This window comes from Myripristis murdjan, chromosome 13 (assembly GCF_902150065.1).
Source record: "Myripristis murdjan chromosome 13, fMyrMur1.1, whole genome shotgun sequence".
In the NCBI taxonomy this organism is placed as follows: domain Eukaryota; kingdom Metazoa; phylum Chordata; class Actinopteri; order Holocentriformes; family Holocentridae; genus Myripristis; species Myripristis murdjan.
In genome coordinates this window covers 27,683,550-27,703,262 of record NC_043992.1, presented here as the reverse complement: position 1 = coordinate 27,703,262, position 19,713 = coordinate 27,683,550, and the positions used below count along the sequence as shown (strand labels likewise).

At 41.0% G+C, this 19,713-nt stretch overlaps 1 protein-coding gene across 5 annotated transcripts in view; it reads left to right on the top strand.

Moving 5' to 3' along the window:
* Positions 1-19,104, top strand: part of arhgef12a (Rho guanine nucleotide exchange factor (GEF) 12a) — a 47,606-nt gene extending 28,502 nt beyond the window's left edge. For 4 of the 5 annotated variants that reach the window (XM_030066991.1, XM_030066990.1, XM_030066992.1 and 1 more), the window contains 37 exons: positions 949-1,047; positions 2,485-2,534; positions 2,767-2,824; positions 2,955-3,127; positions 3,432-3,509; positions 3,877-3,996; positions 4,434-4,541; positions 4,866-5,000; positions 5,291-5,392; positions 5,597-5,707; positions 5,838-5,936; positions 6,344-6,386; positions 6,709-6,814; positions 7,141-7,278; positions 7,408-7,440; positions 8,087-8,201; positions 8,305-8,410; positions 8,524-8,727; positions 8,810-8,948; positions 9,058-9,090; positions 9,704-9,855; positions 10,658-10,804; positions 11,108-11,193; positions 11,955-12,080; positions 13,019-13,133; positions 14,470-14,570; positions 15,000-15,077; positions 15,259-15,334; positions 15,470-15,637; positions 15,908-15,995; positions 16,095-16,172; positions 16,263-16,357; positions 16,454-16,654; positions 16,831-17,067; positions 17,308-17,537; positions 17,675-17,750; positions 17,837-19,104. In XM_030066991.1, the coding sequence (XP_029922851.1) occupies positions 949-1,047; positions 2,485-2,534; positions 2,767-2,824; positions 2,955-3,127; positions 3,432-3,509; positions 3,877-3,996; positions 4,434-4,541; positions 4,866-5,000; positions 5,291-5,392; positions 5,597-5,707; positions 5,838-5,936; positions 6,344-6,386; positions 6,709-6,814; positions 7,141-7,278; positions 7,408-7,440; positions 8,087-8,201; positions 8,305-8,410; positions 8,524-8,727; positions 8,810-8,948; positions 9,058-9,090; positions 9,704-9,855; positions 10,658-10,804; positions 11,108-11,193; positions 11,955-12,080; positions 13,019-13,133; positions 14,470-14,570; positions 15,000-15,077; positions 15,259-15,334; positions 15,470-15,637; positions 15,908-15,995; positions 16,095-16,172; positions 16,263-16,357; positions 16,454-16,654; positions 16,831-17,067; positions 17,308-17,537; positions 17,675-17,750; positions 17,837-17,847 (4,115 nt within the window). In that variant the 3' untranslated portion in view covers positions 17,848-19,104. The remainder of the gene's footprint in view (positions 1-948; positions 1,048-2,484; positions 2,535-2,766; positions 2,825-2,954; positions 3,128-3,431; positions 3,510-3,876; positions 3,997-4,433; positions 4,542-4,865; positions 5,001-5,290; positions 5,393-5,596; positions 5,708-5,837; positions 5,937-6,343; positions 6,387-6,708; positions 6,815-7,140; positions 7,279-7,407; positions 7,441-8,086; positions 8,202-8,304; positions 8,411-8,523; positions 8,728-8,809; positions 8,949-9,057; positions 9,091-9,703; positions 9,856-10,657; positions 10,805-11,107; positions 11,194-11,954; positions 12,081-13,018; positions 13,134-14,469; positions 14,571-14,999; positions 15,078-15,258; positions 15,335-15,469; positions 15,638-15,907; positions 15,996-16,094; positions 16,173-16,262; positions 16,358-16,453; positions 16,655-16,830; positions 17,068-17,307; positions 17,538-17,674; positions 17,751-17,836) is intronic. The other variant, XM_030066989.1, reaches the window with a different exon arrangement.
* Positions 19,105-19,713: the final 609 nt, after the last annotated feature.

The window sequence follows — 19,713 nt, the reverse complement described above, 5'->3', positions numbered from 1 at the left end:
GTCAGAGCGTTGGCCAGACATCAGATAAGCATTAATCTCACTTAGACCATCTCCTTTTCGCCATGCTAATACACTGCACGAAAAACCTGAAATGTAGCGTTCCTCAACAAGACTTGTACCCAACTGAGCCAACAACTAAAAGCCCACATGTCACAAATTGTTTACCAAGGCAGATCATTTTTGTCACTCAGCCAGTAAATGTGTTAAATAAAAACAGAAAATATTGCATTGTTTAAATATGTATGACCAGATCAGAAAACATCACTCAAAAATGTCTGCTTTGTAAATTAATTATTTTCTGGCCAATCTGAGAAAAAGCTATCACTACTGGACAAGCGCAATCATTATGCATGATGGGAGCCAGTGCAGTGACAACTAGGCTACAACAACTAGGCTACATACAGTTATATGGCCGCTCTCTAGGGTCAGTAGAGACTGGGATAGAGTTGCATTCACTAAAATGGTAAATGAAGGGTGTACTCCCATCTTCCTTGATGAAACCCAATCTTCACACACCATTTATCTGGATGAATTTCACTGTAAATGGTTATACTCACAGACTATACTGGGCAGCACAGTGTTTATTGTGAATCAGTTGAATCCCTCTACAAGGCTCTTAGACTCAAAGATTAATTTAAAATATCTGACATATCTGATATTTGATAGTCCTTACAAGGATAAGATTCAGTATTGTGGAAATTTCAGATGTTGATCTTTCACACACCACATCAGTGCAGCTCCAGCCTTTGTGTTAAAAATTTCACAGTTACTGCAGGTAATTATTATGCAGCCACTTATCTCAAAATTTGGTTGCATATTGGGTTTGATTTTCCATGAGATCCTCAGTAAACTAAGCAACTTAAGTGAATTTAATACATTTCCACTGGTAACTCCCTGTTCCTATTAAAGACATTATTCTGTCCCTCTCTCTATGTGTCTCACTTGCAGGTCTGGTCCAGCGATGTGTAATCATCCAGAAAGATGAAAATGGCTTTGGGCTCACTGTCAGCGGTGACAACCCAGTATTTGTGCAGCTCGTCAAAGAAGGTAAGGTGGAGTTTAAAGCTTAAAAAGAGGGAAGAAATATACGGTCTTACCACCATCACCACTGCCGGTCTTCGCTGTCATAATAGGAATGTGGACTTTTTCATACGGTGACATCAAACTGTCATGGTAGTGTGTTCTGAACTCACAGATATGAGGATTAATTGGGACTACACAGCGTCACTCTGAAAAACAACTGCATGTTGTACTTTTCACTTGTACCAGCACATATTTAGAGGAGTCAGCTCTTAAGCCGTTGACTATATATATCTCCTGCTCGGTAGTTTCACAGTGGCTCTAGCCTCTGATTAGTCATGTTGTCTTTTTAAGAGGAGCCTGTTGCAGGATATTTCTGTGGTCTTTAGCAGGCTCTCACTTCCTGTAGAGGCTGAGGTGCGTTGTCATCAGGTCACAGAAAACATGAAGAACATCTGAATAGCAGGGAACTGGTTGAGTTTTGTTGCACTTTCATCAATGCTTGGCAGTGTTTTAGGTCCACTATGTAACTCCCCATTTGCTTTGTTAATGATCCAGCACAAAAGAAAGTCTACTTAGCTTCATCCACATAATCCCTAAAATTTCCTTTTTCATTGCAGCAGTTTTTCCGTTTCATGCCAGTGGACTGATTGAAATTTATGAAGGTGAAACATTAAGGCCTAAGCTATTTGTTAGACAAACACAATAAAATTTTATGTGTTACAGTTTTGAAAAGTCATCATAAAAACAGTGCGCAGATTGACCCAGGCACAATGTGAAAACGATGATAGAATACACTTTGAGCACCAGATGATGGCTGAGAAACAGCTCAACGCAGCATCACGTTATTAAAAAAGAGACAAAAACAAAAAAAAAACAACAGAATGACACTTTGTCAGTTCAAGCTACACACATTTTGGCATTATGTTATGTATTTTTGAGTGTAGCTGCATTGAAGTGTCAGTCTGTCATTCTACAAGTAGACTAACTAATCACACAGAATTGTGTCCTTATTTTGGTGACACTAGCTGAAATTTCCATCCTGATGTGAAATTGAAAACCCAAACTCCAATGTATTGATTACTTAGAGTGCAGAAGTGACAACACCATGTCAGGTTCACATAAACTTTTCAGCTGTTTGCTGCTGACTAAACAGCTCAGTTTGATCTTATAATAACCTGTCTCATTCCCAAATCCCTTTGTTTGGGGTGGAGCTGTGAAATAGGTCCTTCTCGTAATATAACCACTGTTATGGTCTTGCAGAAGTAGCACTCAAATAGTCACCTTGCTACATCTTGCCTGTCACATGACTATAATATGATGTATACATTGTGTAGCTATATCCACCAGTCCTATAGATTTTTATGTTTCCCTCCCGTTCTCCCTATCCATTTCATAATTATTGTTCCATTTTGTTCCCCACATCTCCTTTATCTTTAACTCTTATCTGTCTGTATTTTCCAGATGGGGCTGCTATGCGTGCAGGTGTTCAGACAGGAGACAGGATCATCAAGGTATTGCATTCATCTTCTTCAGTATGAAACAAACTTCACTTGTTTTGTAGTCTAAGGGTAAAACACAGGCTCTATGCTGCCACCTTCTGGTTAGCCAGTGTTACTAGTTACATAGCATGCTTTACCTGTGAATGCATGAGAGGTTTTTATTACACCAGTTGGGTTTGGGATTGGAAGGTTAAACTTTTTATCTAGTTTTTAATTCTAATAATTGTATCATTTTTACTTCCAGGTTAATGGGACCCTAGTTACACACTCCAATCACGTCGAAGTAGTGAAGCTCATCAAGTGTAAGTTCCTCTGCCTGCCAGTCATGATTTGTTTCAGTATGCTGCTGTATTAAGATTAATCTGAAGACGCAGTTGTAAAATAATACTTACATACAGTAAAACAAACTCAGCTCCTTCATTTCTTTTCTAGCTGGCTCCTATGTGGCCCTCACAGTGTTGGGGCGGCCTCCTGGGCTCGCCCAGATCCCCCTGTCTGAGGCAGAGTCTGAAATGTTGGGAGACAGTGTTTCCTCTCCAAACTCCCCAGCAGCAGAGCGCCCATACAGTCCTCTGGATCGCATCTCCTCCACACTGCCATCTTGGGTACTGAGGATATCACTTACTTTTATCAACCCTTTCTGCTTCTTTTTATAAAACACTGCCCATAGTCTTGCTTTCCTCATCCTCATCATCATTATGAGCATACTGCCATTGCTCCTCATTTATTCAAAATAGTCTTTGATTATTTTTGTCGGCATCTCTCTCTGCATGTAAACCATACATCTCCCCCATGCTTTTTAATGTTTTCAGAAGGCCTAAATATTGTTAATGTGTGCATTCATGCGTCCGTGAATGTGACTCATCTCCAGTCTAATGCTCATTTCCTCCATATTCATTTTTTTCACAGGATGAGAATAGCAGCGTCTATAACCAGAAGGTTGACATCTTACAAAAGAAGCTTTCAAAAGAGCAGCAGGACTTGCAGGTTAGCATGACAATCACTGTATCAGTAATTGTTCACTGCATATCGTGTTATTGTTTTCTTTGTTGATGTTGGCAATAATAAGATGATTATATGGTGCAGTTTACTGGATTGTAACCCGCTAGAGAATATTGCATTATTATCTGTGTTGAAAATGTTATGTCTTTAAATAGAGCATTGCAGTCTGCATATGAAAGTCTTGCATATGAGTGTGCATGTGAAAATTACTTGGTTCATTACATATAAATAGTCTATTAAGTAAAATGTAATTAGGAGTCTGCTGCCAGTGTTTGGTTAGTCAGTGTATGTTGCAAATGTTAATAGATGGACATCATTATTAATTCTCTATGTCCACACTTTCACTGTACAGGCCATGAAGGAGGAGTACAGCAGGAACCCCTCCCCCAAACTACTGAAAGATATCCAGGAAGCTAAGAAACACATTCCTCAGCTGCAGGGTCAGCTCTTTAAGGCCACTGGGGCAACACAGGTAATCTTAACTAAAATGTTCAGCTCCATAAACTCAAAAATGTGGTCATTAGAAGAGTGTATCTAAGGACAGTGATACCCAACAACATCCAAACAGTCTTTGAATGAATTAGTATAGTGCATTTAGGGATCATTCCAGACAAACATTAATCCTAATCTTATCACAGGATTAGGCTGTCTCTGTTGGAAACCACTCTTTTGTGTCTGTGTGACAGCTTATTTTATATGCATCAGTCACACACATGAATGTGCCTTGTGTTTTATATTGACACATGTCAGTCTGCACTCTGCAGGATCTGGGTTACATTTGTTAAGCTTATACTGCTAAAAATGTTGCTAAATTTATAAATAAATTTGATGTCTGTTTCAGTTTGTACTCCATTAGAAATTTGGTTGCTCACAGTTGATGACAAATACCGTGTTTATTTGAATCCACAGGAGGCTGTTCCAGTGGGAGATGCAGATGATGGTAGCACGTTTGAGACAGAGCACAGTCCCTCGTCTAAGGGAGATAACAGCACAGACCTGTCCTGGAGCAGCTCCCCTGTAAGTTTTCACCTCGTGACCACCCGACCTAAACTTCCCCCCTGAAGGTTCCATTAAACTTTAATTCCAAGGCTATGAATGGAAGCTGAGGAGAAATAAGCGATTCATGTTGTATGCTCTATTCAGCCATTTCTGTTCTAGCTACAGCAGGAAATAAAGGCAGGCAGCAGCAGTGCTACTTCAATACCTCTACATACCATCAGTCTTTCTGTCAGTCACATTTATTAACCAATTAATTAGTTGTCACCTCGCTGCTCTTTCTTGGGGGAATATTAAAAGGAGGTGATTTTAACAACATAATGCTCCGTTCCATTCTGCCTCCAGCTTTCTCGTGGTTTTGGCCTCGGGTCTCCAGAGAGCCTGTGCCCAAGAGAGTCTTCCTGCCCCAGCCCAAAGAGCACTCCCAGAGACAGCTTCAACTCCTGCCACTCCCCCGAGGCAGAGGACACTACTGACCTGGTAACACTTTTTGAGGACAAATTTTCCTAAAGAAATTTGCTTATTCTCTTTCTATTTTGGTGCAAGCTCAGGAAAGAAAATTCCTTCTATAGGTTGTCTCTTTGACAAAAATTAAGTGAGGTCAAATATTTGACATGATCGATTTCTCTCAGGAACAATGTCTCCCACAATGATTTGATGATCATTGTGTATTTATGTCAGATCAAGGAGTTAAAAATATCAAAATTCAGATTTCAAAAATTCTTTATGCTGAACCATAATCTCGCAAAATACTCCTGTCATGTCCCTAGGACTCTCTGTCCCCCACCACAGTCAGCAGTCCCTCTTCCTCTCGCCTCGTCTCGCAGATCATTGGAGCTGAGGATGACTATTTTGATTCAGACCAGGAGCAGGTATTTCATCACTGAAATGTTAATTTCATTTCTGTCTTTGTCACTCTGTACAACTGTCAGCTAGAAGCCTAGTTATTTATTTATTTTTTTTTACCAATCCTCTTCTTCACTTTGTAAGCATGGTCCAAACAAGGTCATGCAAAGCACCCATGTGAGATCAGCAGCAATGTCAGATTGTAAACACTTGTTCTGAATGTGTTTCAGACAAACGGCCAGTGTAACAGTTTCCAAAGCATTGAGCTGCTCAAGTCTCGTCCTGCCCATCTTGCAGCTTTCCTGCACCATGTCATCTCTCAGTTTGACCCTGCCCCACTGGTAACACATTTCTATCACATTTAACATTTTTAATGTATAACTTTCCTCTTTTTTGTACTCTACAGTCATGAAAAGCATGAATGTATGTTGAAAAATATGCTTATTATTATTTCCAATCTTGTGTCCTCAGCTGTGCTACCTCTATGCTGACCTGTACAAGCAGACCAACTCCAAAGAGACCAGACGGGTGTTTATGGACCTCCACAACTTCTTCATTGACCGGGGAGCAGTATGTACAGTTTTTTCCCCTCTCCTCTGAATGAGGAGCTGTTTTTTCATAAATTTGTCAGTCCGTTACACACAGTATGTTACACATCACTGATTGGATTTTGACAGTGTTCTACTACCCTGTTTGCTGTGGCATATTCAAAATTATACTGATGAGACAATGATGATCAAATATTAACAAAACACAGGAGTGATTCACTTTACCAAAAACTCCAGCATTTTCAAAATTACTTCATTTATTATTAGTGTCCTGTTTAATGGTCTGCTTTAATGCATTAAATCCTACATAATTTGAAACTTGTTCCTTCTGGACCTGTGTTATATTGGTTTTCAGTGTTTTAATTTGTTCTCTGTTTTCATTTCATTTGTTGTCTAATGTATGAAACAATCTTCTCTCTTGTCCTACAGCATTTAAAAGTTACTGTTCCTGAGTCCATCTCTGCTGATCTTGGTGAGGATACTTGATTTTTGCTTCTGCTTCACTTGGGTTGTCTGCCCAGTGTCATTTTGAGTTAGCTGTGATTTTTGTAATGGTCACCTATTATATTGCTGTTAGCTTACTTCAACCATGTGGCATTCCCATTATACAGTCTCTATAAGTTGATAATTTAGTCAACTGTGCACACTCCCAATTGATGTGTGAAGAAATCAAATGCTTCAGTGGTTTGGAAAGTATTGCTTCACCTTAATAAGATGTATTCACTAGCGTGCAATAATCCCCTGAGACTTGTGCGTGTTTCTGTGTGTGTATGTCTCTGTCTACCTTTTTGCAGACCGGCGGCGGACAGAGCTGATTCCAGAGGAAATAAACAGACAACATGTTCAGACACTGCAGGACTCTTTGCTCCCTGACATCCAGAGGAACCTTGAGGATTTTAGGTAAACTCTTATGACAGACAAGAAATTCTAAGGGATATTTTTTAAAACTGCATCTCACACTAAACAAATCAAAATGGCAGGCAAGTGAACTGGTGAAGAGAATCCAAACATCAACACCTGGAAGGGAGAAATATTCTTGAGTATAAATTATATAAAATGTTTTTACTGATTGTTGATCCCTTTGAGGCTCATACATGCACTTATTCCTGAAAACAGCAAGTTCAGTTGTCTTATTGCACTGACTCCTGCTAAGCTGATCATTTCTGGGGTATTATTGACTTGATCACCTTATACACCTTTATAACCTGACATGTTGGTGCATGCAGGCAGAAACGCAGTATGGGCCTTACACTGGCTGAAGTAGAGCTGGCCAGACTGGACCAAGAACGAGGCAGAGACCGTGTCACTCTTGAACGGGAGCGTTCCTATGCTGAGAACATCATCACCAAGATAGACGACGTCCTGTGAGTAACACAAACACACAGATACACAAAACAGTTGATCACACAAACACAATCACATGCTTTTAACCATTAAAGTGGACAAAAGTAGCCCAGTGAAAGTCTTATTTTCTTTTTTTCCTCTGTTCACAGGGTGACAACTCAGACCACAGAGGAAGAAAAATGGTAAGCATACTGATATTGTGGAACATTTGGAGGACTGAAATGAAGAGCATTGCTCAAAGAGTATGGAAGGGATGCTTTAGGGCAACAAGGCTCCCAAGGCCTCTCTCACCATCTGTGGCTTTATTGCATGTTCAGTCAGTGATGTTTCGTAGAATATTCCATTAGAATCACTGTGTTTGAGTTATTGTGTCACTGCAACTTTTGCTATTACAACAGCTATTTTGATTCTGTTAGATGAATGTATTACAACTGTCAGTTTTTTAAAAAATCTTTTTGAGAAACAGTATAACTTACTGAAGCTTAGACCAAGCACATGCTGATGGCATCTAAGCCCCCATTCCATATCACAAGAATTGTATAAATAAAGCACTTTGTTAGTATTTTGAAAAAATCATTCCTGCAGTATGTTGTGTATCAAATATTTGACTGATTGATGCAGCCTCCTTTGAAACACCATATCTGCAGCATATCCCAGATGGTTTGTAAAGACATTGTAAAACAAGGATTGGTATTATATATGGTACAAATCATATAATGGGCGCTTACTCTTGTGTCATCAGATTTACAGAATTCTGTCGTTGACTTTATGGTAATTCAGTAAGAAGCAGTTAAAAATGTTTTGTCCCTTTGCTTTGCTTTGTTTTAGCACTACTATGCAGTATGTCATTTTTACATACATGAAGCACCTTGGTGTGAGGGTCAAGGAACCACGCAGCCTGGAGTCTAAACGGGTCCGCATCAACTTCCTTCCCAAGATCAAGGTAAAATGGATGCCCCTTCCCTCCCATCTTCCCCTGTTCATTTTCTCTCTACCTTCATCCCCGATCTGACACTTTGTCCTCCCCTGCCTTTGATGGCATACAGAAAAGCATAAAAACAGAGAAGGAGGGAGAAGAAAAGGTGAAAAAACCTCGATTTCCCAGTATCCTTGCACCTCAGCGGCGGCCCAGCCGTGTTGAAGCAGCATCAGGTGAGTGCTAAATTTAGAATAAGTCAAAATGATAACACTACTCTTGAGGAATGCCTGCCAACCATTACTGGCATCATATGCTCATTTCGCCTGACATTTATTTCTGTGTGCAGTGGGTAAGCCTCTGGATGGGCGCCCCAGGCCTCAGAAACAGTTGTCTCAGCCTACACTGGGGACAAGCGAGCACCTAGAGGCTGGTCGTTTGAGAGGCAGCCAGTCCAGCGAGGGCTCTGAACTCACACACTCCACATCTCTCACCACCTCACCCCCCAACAGCGCCACCTACAGCTCAGACGCTAGCAGAGACACAGACATGGGTGAGCTACTCGGTCAGTGTACTTGAGATCAGCGTATGGTAATTGCAGAGTGGTGGTTTCTAACTTCTAAATTGTCATTCAGGTGGGACTCCAACCTCAGGTCCCTCCAGGTTGAGCGACGGCCTTCAGTCTGACCCTCTGGATGGCTTGCCGTACCCTGCCTCACATATTGATTTCTACGGCCTGGACCAACTGCAGGAGGAAGACAGAGAAAGTGACAGGTATGTTCACCATCTGTCAGCTACAAAGCAGTCGCTACTGTTCACCATAGCATTGTTTTTTTTTTTTTTATCACTGACTTCATCCCTTTGTTCCTCCCTTTTTTTGCAGAATCCCTGAGGGAACACCAAAGGCCATAAGAAGGTGAAGACACCTGATAAATCTTGACTTTTCTTACTTATAGCAAAATTGAACTTTGGTAGAGTGTTGTGTTGTATAGTTACCTGGAGTGATATGAGTCCACATGGTGGTGAAATGTCCTCATTAGTTGCTTTATGCTCCCCTGGGCTGGTAATCCAGAATACTTTATTTCTTCATCTTCATTCACTTTTATAGTGCAACAAAACAGGTCCCTAAATAGCTATTTTTTTTTTTTTTTACCACACTAACCAACACCAACAAAGTGAATTATGCCAATATATATTTAAAAAAGTCCCAGTACCCATTTTTTGAAGAAATTAAACTGCTCTGCTCTTTTTATTGTCTTATTTGAATGGGAAAGTAGATCTGCCAGGCATTATCTGCAGAGATAGAAATACATTATTCTGGACTAGCAGCCCAGAGGAGCATGGAGCAATTAATGAGGTTATTTCACCACCATGTGGACTCATATCACACCCAAGTAACTATACAACCCAACATTCTACCAAAGTTCAATTTTGCCTCAAGCCCAGTTGACAAGTAAAAACTGAGATATATGTTGGTACAAATTGTATTAGAATATGGAAAGCAAATATTTGCTTTGTGTCCTGCCTAGGCTTGAGGGACTGGGTGCTACAGATGTCCAGAGTGAGGATGACCAGGGAACAGACTCAGAACATGACCCTCTCAACTGGCAGCAGCTGGTGGGGCGAGAAGTCCTGGCAGGTCTCAGACCCCATGAAATCAAGAGGCAGGAGGTCATCAATGGTGAGGACATTTGCAACAGTAAACAGCCAGGAGGTACAGAAAAGAGCAATACCATAGTACTAACTGGGATCCAAACCCAGGTGCACAGAGTATGCCACAATGAACAGGAGTCCATAAGGAACAGAGGGGGAAACAACTCCCAAAGCGGCTCAGAACTTAATCAAAATAACAAGGTTGGAAGCTCTAACTTGCAAACTCACATTTTTTAAAACTTCACTCCAGCGCCATAGTACACAAGCACATAGACAGCATAGAAAGACAAAATAGCTATATATATGCAGCTTTGTAACCCAAGTTGAGCAATATGCACTTCTTCAGACAGCATTGGGTGACAATGAACAACGTTAGAACAAGTTTGTTCATTGTTACCCATTGAGGGAAAATGAAAGAAAATGACATGAGTTCACCTGGGACAGCAGCAAAAACATAAGCAGATATTTGTATAAAAGGAAATATAAACTATATACAATAATATGCATTCATGTAGGTGGACATAATGAAGATACAATATCTATTTACACACAAGAGGATATGATCCATTTACAATAAAGTTCAACTATACAAATGGATGTCTATAAGACTTAATAGAAACATAATATATGATAAAGAATACAAGAATAAGGAATAACACAAAGGCATGTTACAGAGTACAGGAAGCCATATTCCATACAGAATAGAGTGGCACTCTGTTATATGCCTTCAGCTGCTAGTGTGTCCTCTAAAAGCCTAAAAGCCTAAATTTAGTTGGACTTCATGATCTGCTCATCATCTGCTTTGTCTGACTGTGCTTGTCTGTTTCCAGAGCTCTTTTACACGGAACGTGCACATGTACGGATGCTGAGAGTGCTGGACCATGTCTTCTACCAGAGGCTCTCCAAAGAGGCCATCCTGCCTCCTGCTGACATTAGGAACATCTTCACCAACCTGGAAGAGATTCTCCAGCTGCATGGTACAGCACCACACACACAAATTGCTTATCTGTGTATGACTACTTGTGATTAGGAAGTGGTATCAAATGAAGGAGCCTCAAAAGTAAATACTGCATGCTCTCTGTAGGCATAAACAGTACAGGTACCAACAGTAAAAAATAAAGTTAAATAAAAAAAAATGTGCTGGTACAAAAGAAAAATAACACACATTGACTTATTAATGTGCATATACAATAAAACCCTCAGTCATTTTGTCTTAAACACAAGTGCACACACAAACACACTCACTGAGTGCCCCTTGGTGTCTCTCCTTTGAATTTCAGTTTCAATATTGGAGCAAATGGCAGCCATTCGGAAGAGAAATGAGTCTTCAGTAATTGATCAGATAGGAGATGACTTGCTCTCCTGGGTGAGTACAATTCTCAGGCTGAAATTGTATTTCCCCTTTGAAACATTCTCTTCTATTGAATAAATTTCAAGATGACTGATGTGGTAGGAAAAACTGCACTGTGCACAAAATTGAACTGTTGGCTGAAATTGCTTTACAGTGACCAAAAAAAAAATCCTGGTTATGTTGATATGAGATTGCTCTTTTCATCCTCAGATCTGCTTATTACATGTCTTATACATGTAGATGATGGTTAAGGATTGTATATATAGGTAGGAAGGGGCTAATTAGTGGTTAAATTACAACTAAATTCTTTAAGACATGAACTTGGATATGGCACAGAAGAACAACTCCCAAGTTTCCTTCACAGTTGCAGTGATATCTCAATGGAACCAAGCTAGGGAGGCAAATGCCAGTAAATAGTTATATTATACAATGGCCTAGATTTGGTTGACATCTCAGCATCTCAAATAAAATCTGTGATACATTCGGTCAGAGGTAGCTGCATATCAGCTGACAACCCTGTCTGAAGTGGCTTTGCAGGGGATAAGTAGGTTAAACGATCCCCTAAGGGTGTGGACATTGATATAGTCTACATTTGAGCTGAAACTATCTGTGCTATGGCGGACCTAAGCCCGGCCCCCTTCTGGGAGTTGCTGCTCATTGTGGTGGTTAAATACTAGACATTTCCATGGCAACTATCCCCTGACCCAAATTGACCGACTGACTGATTGATTCTGTCCCTTCCTTCCCTGTCCTGTCTCGGATTGGGTGGTGTACAGTTCGGTGGTGGAGAGGAGGAGAAGATCAAGCAGGCTGTGGGGACATTCTGCAGCAACCAGCCCTTTGCTCTAGAGCTCATCAAGACCAGGCAGAAGAAGGACTCGCGTTTCACGTCCTTCATCCAGGTAAGACCTAATGTGCACACATCTTAAACGGAATATAAGGACAATACATAGCAGGTCGTTCTAACCATGCATTGTGACTTGTTGAGTGGTATTTGTAGACTGCTAACCACTGCGGCATGTGAAAAGCCTTACTCTTAATGCAGTCATCACAGGAAATAATGCACTGCGGGAGCTATACTTTTTGCTTAAATATTCTTTATTAGGGATGTGGCTGCTCCAAAAGCACTTACATGTAAGTGCTTTGCATGCTCTTTTGTATGAAAATCGATGCATTGCAGTGGGGTTAAGTAGTTTAATTGAGTCAGAAATTTCTCGTTAATGAATTTTAATGACTACTGTTATTAACTGTAGTATGTTTAGTCTAAATGAAAAGGTGGAAAATTCTCATGCTTTTGTAAAATTTTAGTCCCAAAATTCAAATGAAATAATTGTATAATATTTGGCTAAATTAATTACTGTTGTATAATACATAGCTGGACCTATAGCCTCATTCTTATGGTTATATGACAGCCACTCAATAATCTGATCATTGGGCTAAATTATTGTGTAAATGCAAACATATCAAACCACAGTGAAACACATAAGGACATGGTTAGGGTTCATTAGTAAAGATTGCAGAGTAGAGAGTTTGTTAATGTAAATTAGTAGAAGCTTTGAATTTTCCCAGAGTTAGCAAGACACGGCAGATCAAGGGCAATTAGATTTACATTCAGTGAGGAAGATAAGTCCAAGAACAGTAAATTAAGAGATAGTGGTGGATCTGCCTGTACAAGGAAATACAGCTGATAAGGCTGTCTTTGAGATAATGTCCACAACTACACTAAGTTTAGCTCAGTCACTACAGGGGAGTGGACACAACATATACTTGTTATGTGATACATCATGGCCATTTGCTGACCACTTAAGTGTAACCAAGCTGTATTTTTGTTGGTGTGCAGGAGGCAGAGAGCAACAGACTGTGTCGCAGGCTGCAACTGAAGGACATCATCCCTGTAGAAATGCTGAGGCTCACCAAGTATCCACTGCTACTAGACAACATCGCCAAGTGCACAGGTGTTTTGTCTTATTCAATAGTTAAAGTTGCTTATCCACAGCTGGAAATGACGTGACAATAATCTGTGCACATCATCATCATAAATCAGTGTCCACAAGGTTGTTTGATCTTAAAATGAAACAGTTTACTGTCCTTGTGCATAATTTTGATTGAAATAGTGTTTGAAAATAAAATGTGAAGTTGAGCTCCTGGCTTTGGACATACCTGAAGCCTTTATGGTGTCCTATGCGTGCCGATTGTGAATACATGTATACTTTCACTTGCATGCAGTTCATGTGCATGCAAGTACAAAGCACTGATATCTGTTCTGCTATTCTGTTGTTGATAATATCATCACAATACTGATATCAAGGTATTTAAAGATCGTGTAATATTTAATTCTGTCCATATCGCCCAGCCCTATCGCATACTGCCTCAGTCTGCACTGACATTAGTGGTGATGGCACACTGCTTTTGATGGACCAGTTCATCACAGTCTGTCTGTGATGTGTTCACAGCAGCACAGCTGCGTTTCCGGTTGACTGCTGAGTCTCTGGTGTGTCCACTGTGTCCCAGTGACCAGAGCACAGCCAGCAATGTTTCTTGATAGGGGTGTTGCCTGCCACACTTCATAGATTGCTTCAAAGGTTGTGCATAGGAGTGTCTAACAGTTTCTCTTACGGCTGTACTTGTCATTTTGACAAGGAATGAATTGCTGTTGTTTCACTGCACTGCAGCAAAACCTCTACATGTAACCTACTTCAGTAGCAGGGCTCAGATTTATCTAGCTCTTCTGTCCTGTGATCCTAGATTTAATGAGAGATTCTGTGAGGTAATGAACTCGTCATGGAAATTAATTTACTCATCTAGTGTGTAACCACGGAAACGTATAATATAGGGATAATGACTCTTTTGCATTTTCTCATCTAAATGTAATATGGTACAATAGAAAAATGGAATCTTGAGGAGGAAGAAAAGAAGACGGGGGAAACTAAATGAAGTCTTATTGGAGCAAGGCTCTGTATGGCAACATGCCAACTATTAGTGAATTACAGAGACAAATGGAAAGATTATCATTTTAATGGTCCTGGAGCGGTAATGCACATTTTGGGAAATGTAGCCCCCATTATTTGGTCCGTCATTTTTGTCTTGGCTGGGGTTCGGGTTCACACTGAGAAAATGCACTGACAATAAAGTATAACCAGCTATTGTGGGATCATAATGCCCTCTCTGCTTTATCATAATTTCTGAGAATGATAGTGTGTTAATGGATGTAGGAAATATCAATTTGCTGGACAGCCACTTGCAGAAGTAGGGAGGCTTTATGTCTTGTTTTATGTCAAAAAATCTTTTCAGATAATGCAGTGGAGAAAGACAAAGTGAAGCAGGCGGGAGAATGCTGTAGAAAGATCCTCAATCACGTCAACCAGGCTGTGAAGGAGTCTGAGGACAAGCAGGTATAGTAGTCTTGAATTTTTGAGTCTCCTTTCGATCCCTCTTCACCTTAATTTTTTACAACACCCTCTCATCTTAGTTTCTAGTTTATTAGTGTATTTGTAAGCGACAAGTACAGCGAACAGTGACATTTGCAAAAACAGTGTCCGATGTACTGAGTACATGTGTATAACAGAAACCAACTTCCAATACCAATCCCTTGATGGGCATTGATAGTCAAGCAGTCCTGTTTTCCTTGTGTCACTCTATACATGTTTTGTACAGTTTTGTAGACTTTACTTCTCTCCCACCTCTGGCTATACGTTAAATATTTCCCTTTTCCCAGCTTCTACCACATTTCCTCTTTCATTGCTCTGTAGGCATTACACCTCCTTTACAGAACATTTAGTCATTCTCCTTCCTCTCTCTGTTTCTCTCTCTCCTCCCTCCAGAGGTTGGAGGACTACCAGAGAAGATTGGACCTCTCTTCTCTAAAGCAGACAGACAACCCCATGATCCTGGAGCTTAAGGTGACAATTATCTACCTGACGTTTTTGGCCTCAGTTGAAGCCTGCTGACTGCCTGCCCACCCACGCTATTTGAAATATCTACTGGGCAGGAAAGTGCTGTGAGAAAATGTCTCCATTAACATGGAGCAGTTTATGTTATTAGCTCTGTTCTCCAATTTATTCCCTGTTCCGTTTCCACCAGAATCTGGATCTGACCAAGAGAACATTGGTGCACGAGGGACCATTGTCATGGAAAGTTAACAAGGACAAGACTATCGGTTTGTACTTGACACAAAAAAGGTTTAATTACCTTTGACTGGCTCAAACTGCATGTAAATAAATTCAGATTCCATCTACAAACCCCTTGTCAACCACTATGTTTTACAAGAAAAAAACTTTTCAACTTCTTTCAGAGCTGTACACACTCCTCCTGGAGGACATCTTGGTCCTGCTACAGAAACAAGATGAGCGTCTGATCCTCAAGTGCCACAGCAAGAACCTGGCAGGCAGTGCTGACACCAAGCATATTTTCAGTCCCATCATCAAACTCAACACTGTTCTGGTGCGCTCTGTTGCCACAGGTCAGTTAACATCCAATTCTAACATATTTAAAATTAATTTTTGTGTTATGTGTTTTAATGGCTTAATAATAATCTCAGAAAGCAGATTTAGATAAAACTGATATAAAATAAAAGAATCATTCTGTCCCTCAGCTCGCACTGAAAAACAGCCAGGCTTATCACACACACAGAAATCTCAGGAAGTCTCTGGCTTTGTGCCTCCTGTGCAAAATATTGACAGATCTTACTTAAATCTGAACCTTAAACCTCTGTCCCCGTCTCTCCTGCTAGACAACAAGTCGTTCTTCGTCCTGTCCATGTCAGAAAACGGAGCACAGATCTATGAGCTGATGGCACCCACAGTCTCAGATCAGAGAACGTGAGTCCAAATACCCTTTGGAAATTTTTTTTTTTGATAAATATTTCCATCATGTCCTCAGATGTTAAATGGGCTGTAAAATGATTCTCCTCTCCCAAGGTGGCAACGTCTAATCACCCAGAGAGCTGATGCCATGAAAGTCAAGCCTCACAGTGTCATACCGTTACCTCAGACTGAGTATGTTTATCCTCTTTATGATTTGATCCATCCCATGATTCATGATTTAGTTTATTACTTAACTGAGTTATTTATGTTGTTATTTGTCAGTGGGGAGAGAGATGGTGTGGAGATAATTACACCTGGTGTGTCTAGACTGAGTAAAGAGTCAGATCGCACATCCACCGGCAGCACCCGCTCTACAGGTAGCTGAAACTGCATATATCAAACAAGTCTTCTTACATATATTTGTTGGCCAACTCAACCATGAAGATGATCCTCTTATGATTTTGCCTTACCAGATAAAGAGAGCAGCCCACCCTCTAGAAGCGTGATGCAGAATTCTCTGCCAGGTAATAACCCTTTTGATGGAGTGAAGGCGGAGGAAGAGGAGGAGGAAGGTTTTGTTGACCCAGAACTTCCTTACCAAATGGCTGAGGATGGAAGCGAAGGAGACTCCTTCAGCCTCTTCCCCTCCAGGGCAGATGAAGCACTGAAGACATGTAAGCAAAGACTGCAGAGGTTTCCCTGCAATAACTCACATGATCAACACATGCAATGCAGTCAACATGAGAGTGTAAATTTAAAAAAGGATTGTACACTCTGCCCTGCCATTCATGGTTGGGACTTTAGGTATAATTTAAATACCATTACTCTTTATCCCCCATTTGTCCCTCAGTGGCAGCATTGAAGCAGGTTTTGGTGACCCAGCTAATGTCCCAGGAGGCCAGTGAACGTGCCCAGCGCTCCTCAGGGGCCCGTCTCCTCAGGACCACCTCTCTACGGACACCTGTGGACAGCCGTGCGCGGGTAATGGTCCATAACGGCTCAGAGAGGAACAGCTCCCAGACAGAGGACCCCGCTCAGGACCTGGGCTCTGGAGACACAGGCTTTTTTGATTCCCCTGAAGATTATGGTTAGTCTGGTTTGCACTATGCATGTTTCAGCATTTGGGGACAGATGGGGGAGTAAAAAGGGCTTTACACGCTACACACAGGGAAGAAAGCTGGAACTGTATGATATACATTGAAATATATACTTTAGATTTTACTTAATCATACTTGTTGCAATTGTATCTCACAGCCTGCATTATAAGGTGTGGTTTTGACCTCTTCCCATGTTGGTGATACCTAATACCTTTTGTTGACTAATTCAGCAGGATACCTAGTCCTGGAGGGTTATGGAGGCCCAGGGGAGAGCAGCACAGATGATGACATCTTGGCGGCAACCACAGGGAAGCAGCTGAGCACCTCACGAGGCTGCGCAGCAGATTCTGGGATCAATTTGAGGTTTTCTTCAACATCACAGGCTGGCAGCCTCTCCTCTTTCAGCAGACAGGTCCTTTCTCACCTTAGAAACCTACAGACCAACCTCAATTACTTGAAGGTACATGACACTCATTCACTGTCCCTCCAACCCACACACACACACACACACAGATACACACACACACAGTGGCTGTTGACGTGGCCTTTGAGTTTAGAACTGACAGTGCAATGTTTTTCGTTATTGTTCTTCTGCAGGAGGTTGAAACCAAGTATAATAATCTAATACGCCAAAGGCCAGAGAGGTCAGCAACAGACACAGATGGAAACAAAGGTAGGTAACTTCATGATCGCTGTCAACATACAAATCTTGACCTTTGTGTTTGGCCGTTTTCTGATCCCAGACGTTTCTTTTCTCAGATAAGAGATAGTGGAAATCCATGCCCAGGCCCTTGGCCCTGGTCCCAAAGAGGGAGTGGTGACTAGTAGTCTGTTCCTACTTCCTGTGTCCTGGACTTCCTGGACGTCCTCTATAAGCTTGTCCTCTCACTGCTGAGCCCCTCCCTCCATCGCCGTCACCCACGGTTGCCACAGAGAACGAGAGACTGAGCATGAGCAGAGATGGTTGGAGGGAGGAGGAGCCTGTTTGATGCCCTTCCCCTCCATCAGCACAAGGCAATCAGGGAAGTGGGATTGCCCCAACCCAAAACCCTGCCCCTCTTCCATTCTAACACCCCAGTTCCCCGACATCCTTGCAAGAAAGAGAACTTATACCAAATTGTACAAAGATGTGTGTTTAGAATATATATATATGAAACACAAAACAAGAAAAGGAAAATTTTTAAGATAATGTATTAAGATTTTTTTTTATCCCAAGATGTATTTATTTTCTTTCTTTTCTTTTCTTTTTTTTTGTTTTGTTTTGTTTTTCTTTTTCTTTTTTTTTTTTTTTTAAAGTGTTCCCCACATTGCTTGCATGCTTTTGGCCGTGGTGTTGTGACCTTTCTGGCTGCTTATCCTGCTTAAAACACACGGGGTTGTGTGAGTGCACACCAGCAAACTAGCACACTAGCCTAGCTTACCCTGATGAAAGAGCAGGAATATATTCAGACTGAGAGAGGCCAGAGTTGCACTGGTTACAGATAGATCCTAATGTGTTAAACTCTAGAACTTTGTTTAAGTCTAGAATTTCAGATAAATTCTAGGGGTGGTGTTAACTAGAATGAAGAGTCTGAAGGCTCTGATCTGGTCCTGTTGCATTTCTATTCCTGGCATTTCCATGCTGCCTCCTTTCTTACTCCTCTCACTGCTGAGTGTTACACCTCTTCTTTACTCCCCTCCCCCTTAGCGTGTCTCTCCCTGTAGTGTCAGCCTCTTTTCCCCCGTAGCCCAGTGGCTTTCACACTTATTTATCCCCTCCAATCTCTATATGTCATGCTTCCCTTCTTTCTCATATGCCTATGAGTATCTTGCCTGGTTCCTCCTATCTTTCCAAGGAGCGGTCATGCTCCCTCTGTATTAGCTCCAGACAGTAGTGCTGCTTCTTCTGTTACTGCTGGTGATGCTGATCTGACTGCCTGATATTCTAATAATGTCATGAAGTTCAACATATAATGTACAATGATGATCAAGTTGGAAGGCTATGCATAAGTTTAATAAATAAATGGTGCCATGACACATTTCAAAAAGGAAGGTTGTGTCCAGTTTTTTTCTTTAATCCTCTGGTAGTAATGTATGCGTATGTATTCGGCAGTGAAGGTCATTTGAATCCCAGGAGGAAAAAGGCAACCTGATGCAACCTGTGAGGCCACTGTAGTGACAGGCAAATACATTCATTATATGTACTTAAACAATCTCAGGTCAGTGTCAATGTCAGAGATCATTCTTCACAATGACAATGATCCTCAAGGAGACCAGAGCCTTGACACAAGACTATCACAGTGAGAACTGACATTGTCGGAAGGTTGAACAAAATTTGTCACAATATGTGTATTTGTCGTTAAAAAATAATAATTCTGTACTGTATGTGCCACCCTTGTCCTAAAGTGTCAAGTAAAAAGAAATGTCGTAGTTCTCAATGTGTTAACCAAGGTCACACAGACAGAATTCTTTGTTCTTGATAGAGTGGATCATGTTTTCTTGTTGATAAAGCTGATACTGTATCCCTTCGATGCATGTTCATTGATGATTTTATCAGGTTAACTCTTATAACTCAAAGACCACCCCACAGCATAAAATATTATCCTCATTGATGACTTGACTTTGACTTGAGTTATAGAAATAAACACAAATACTTA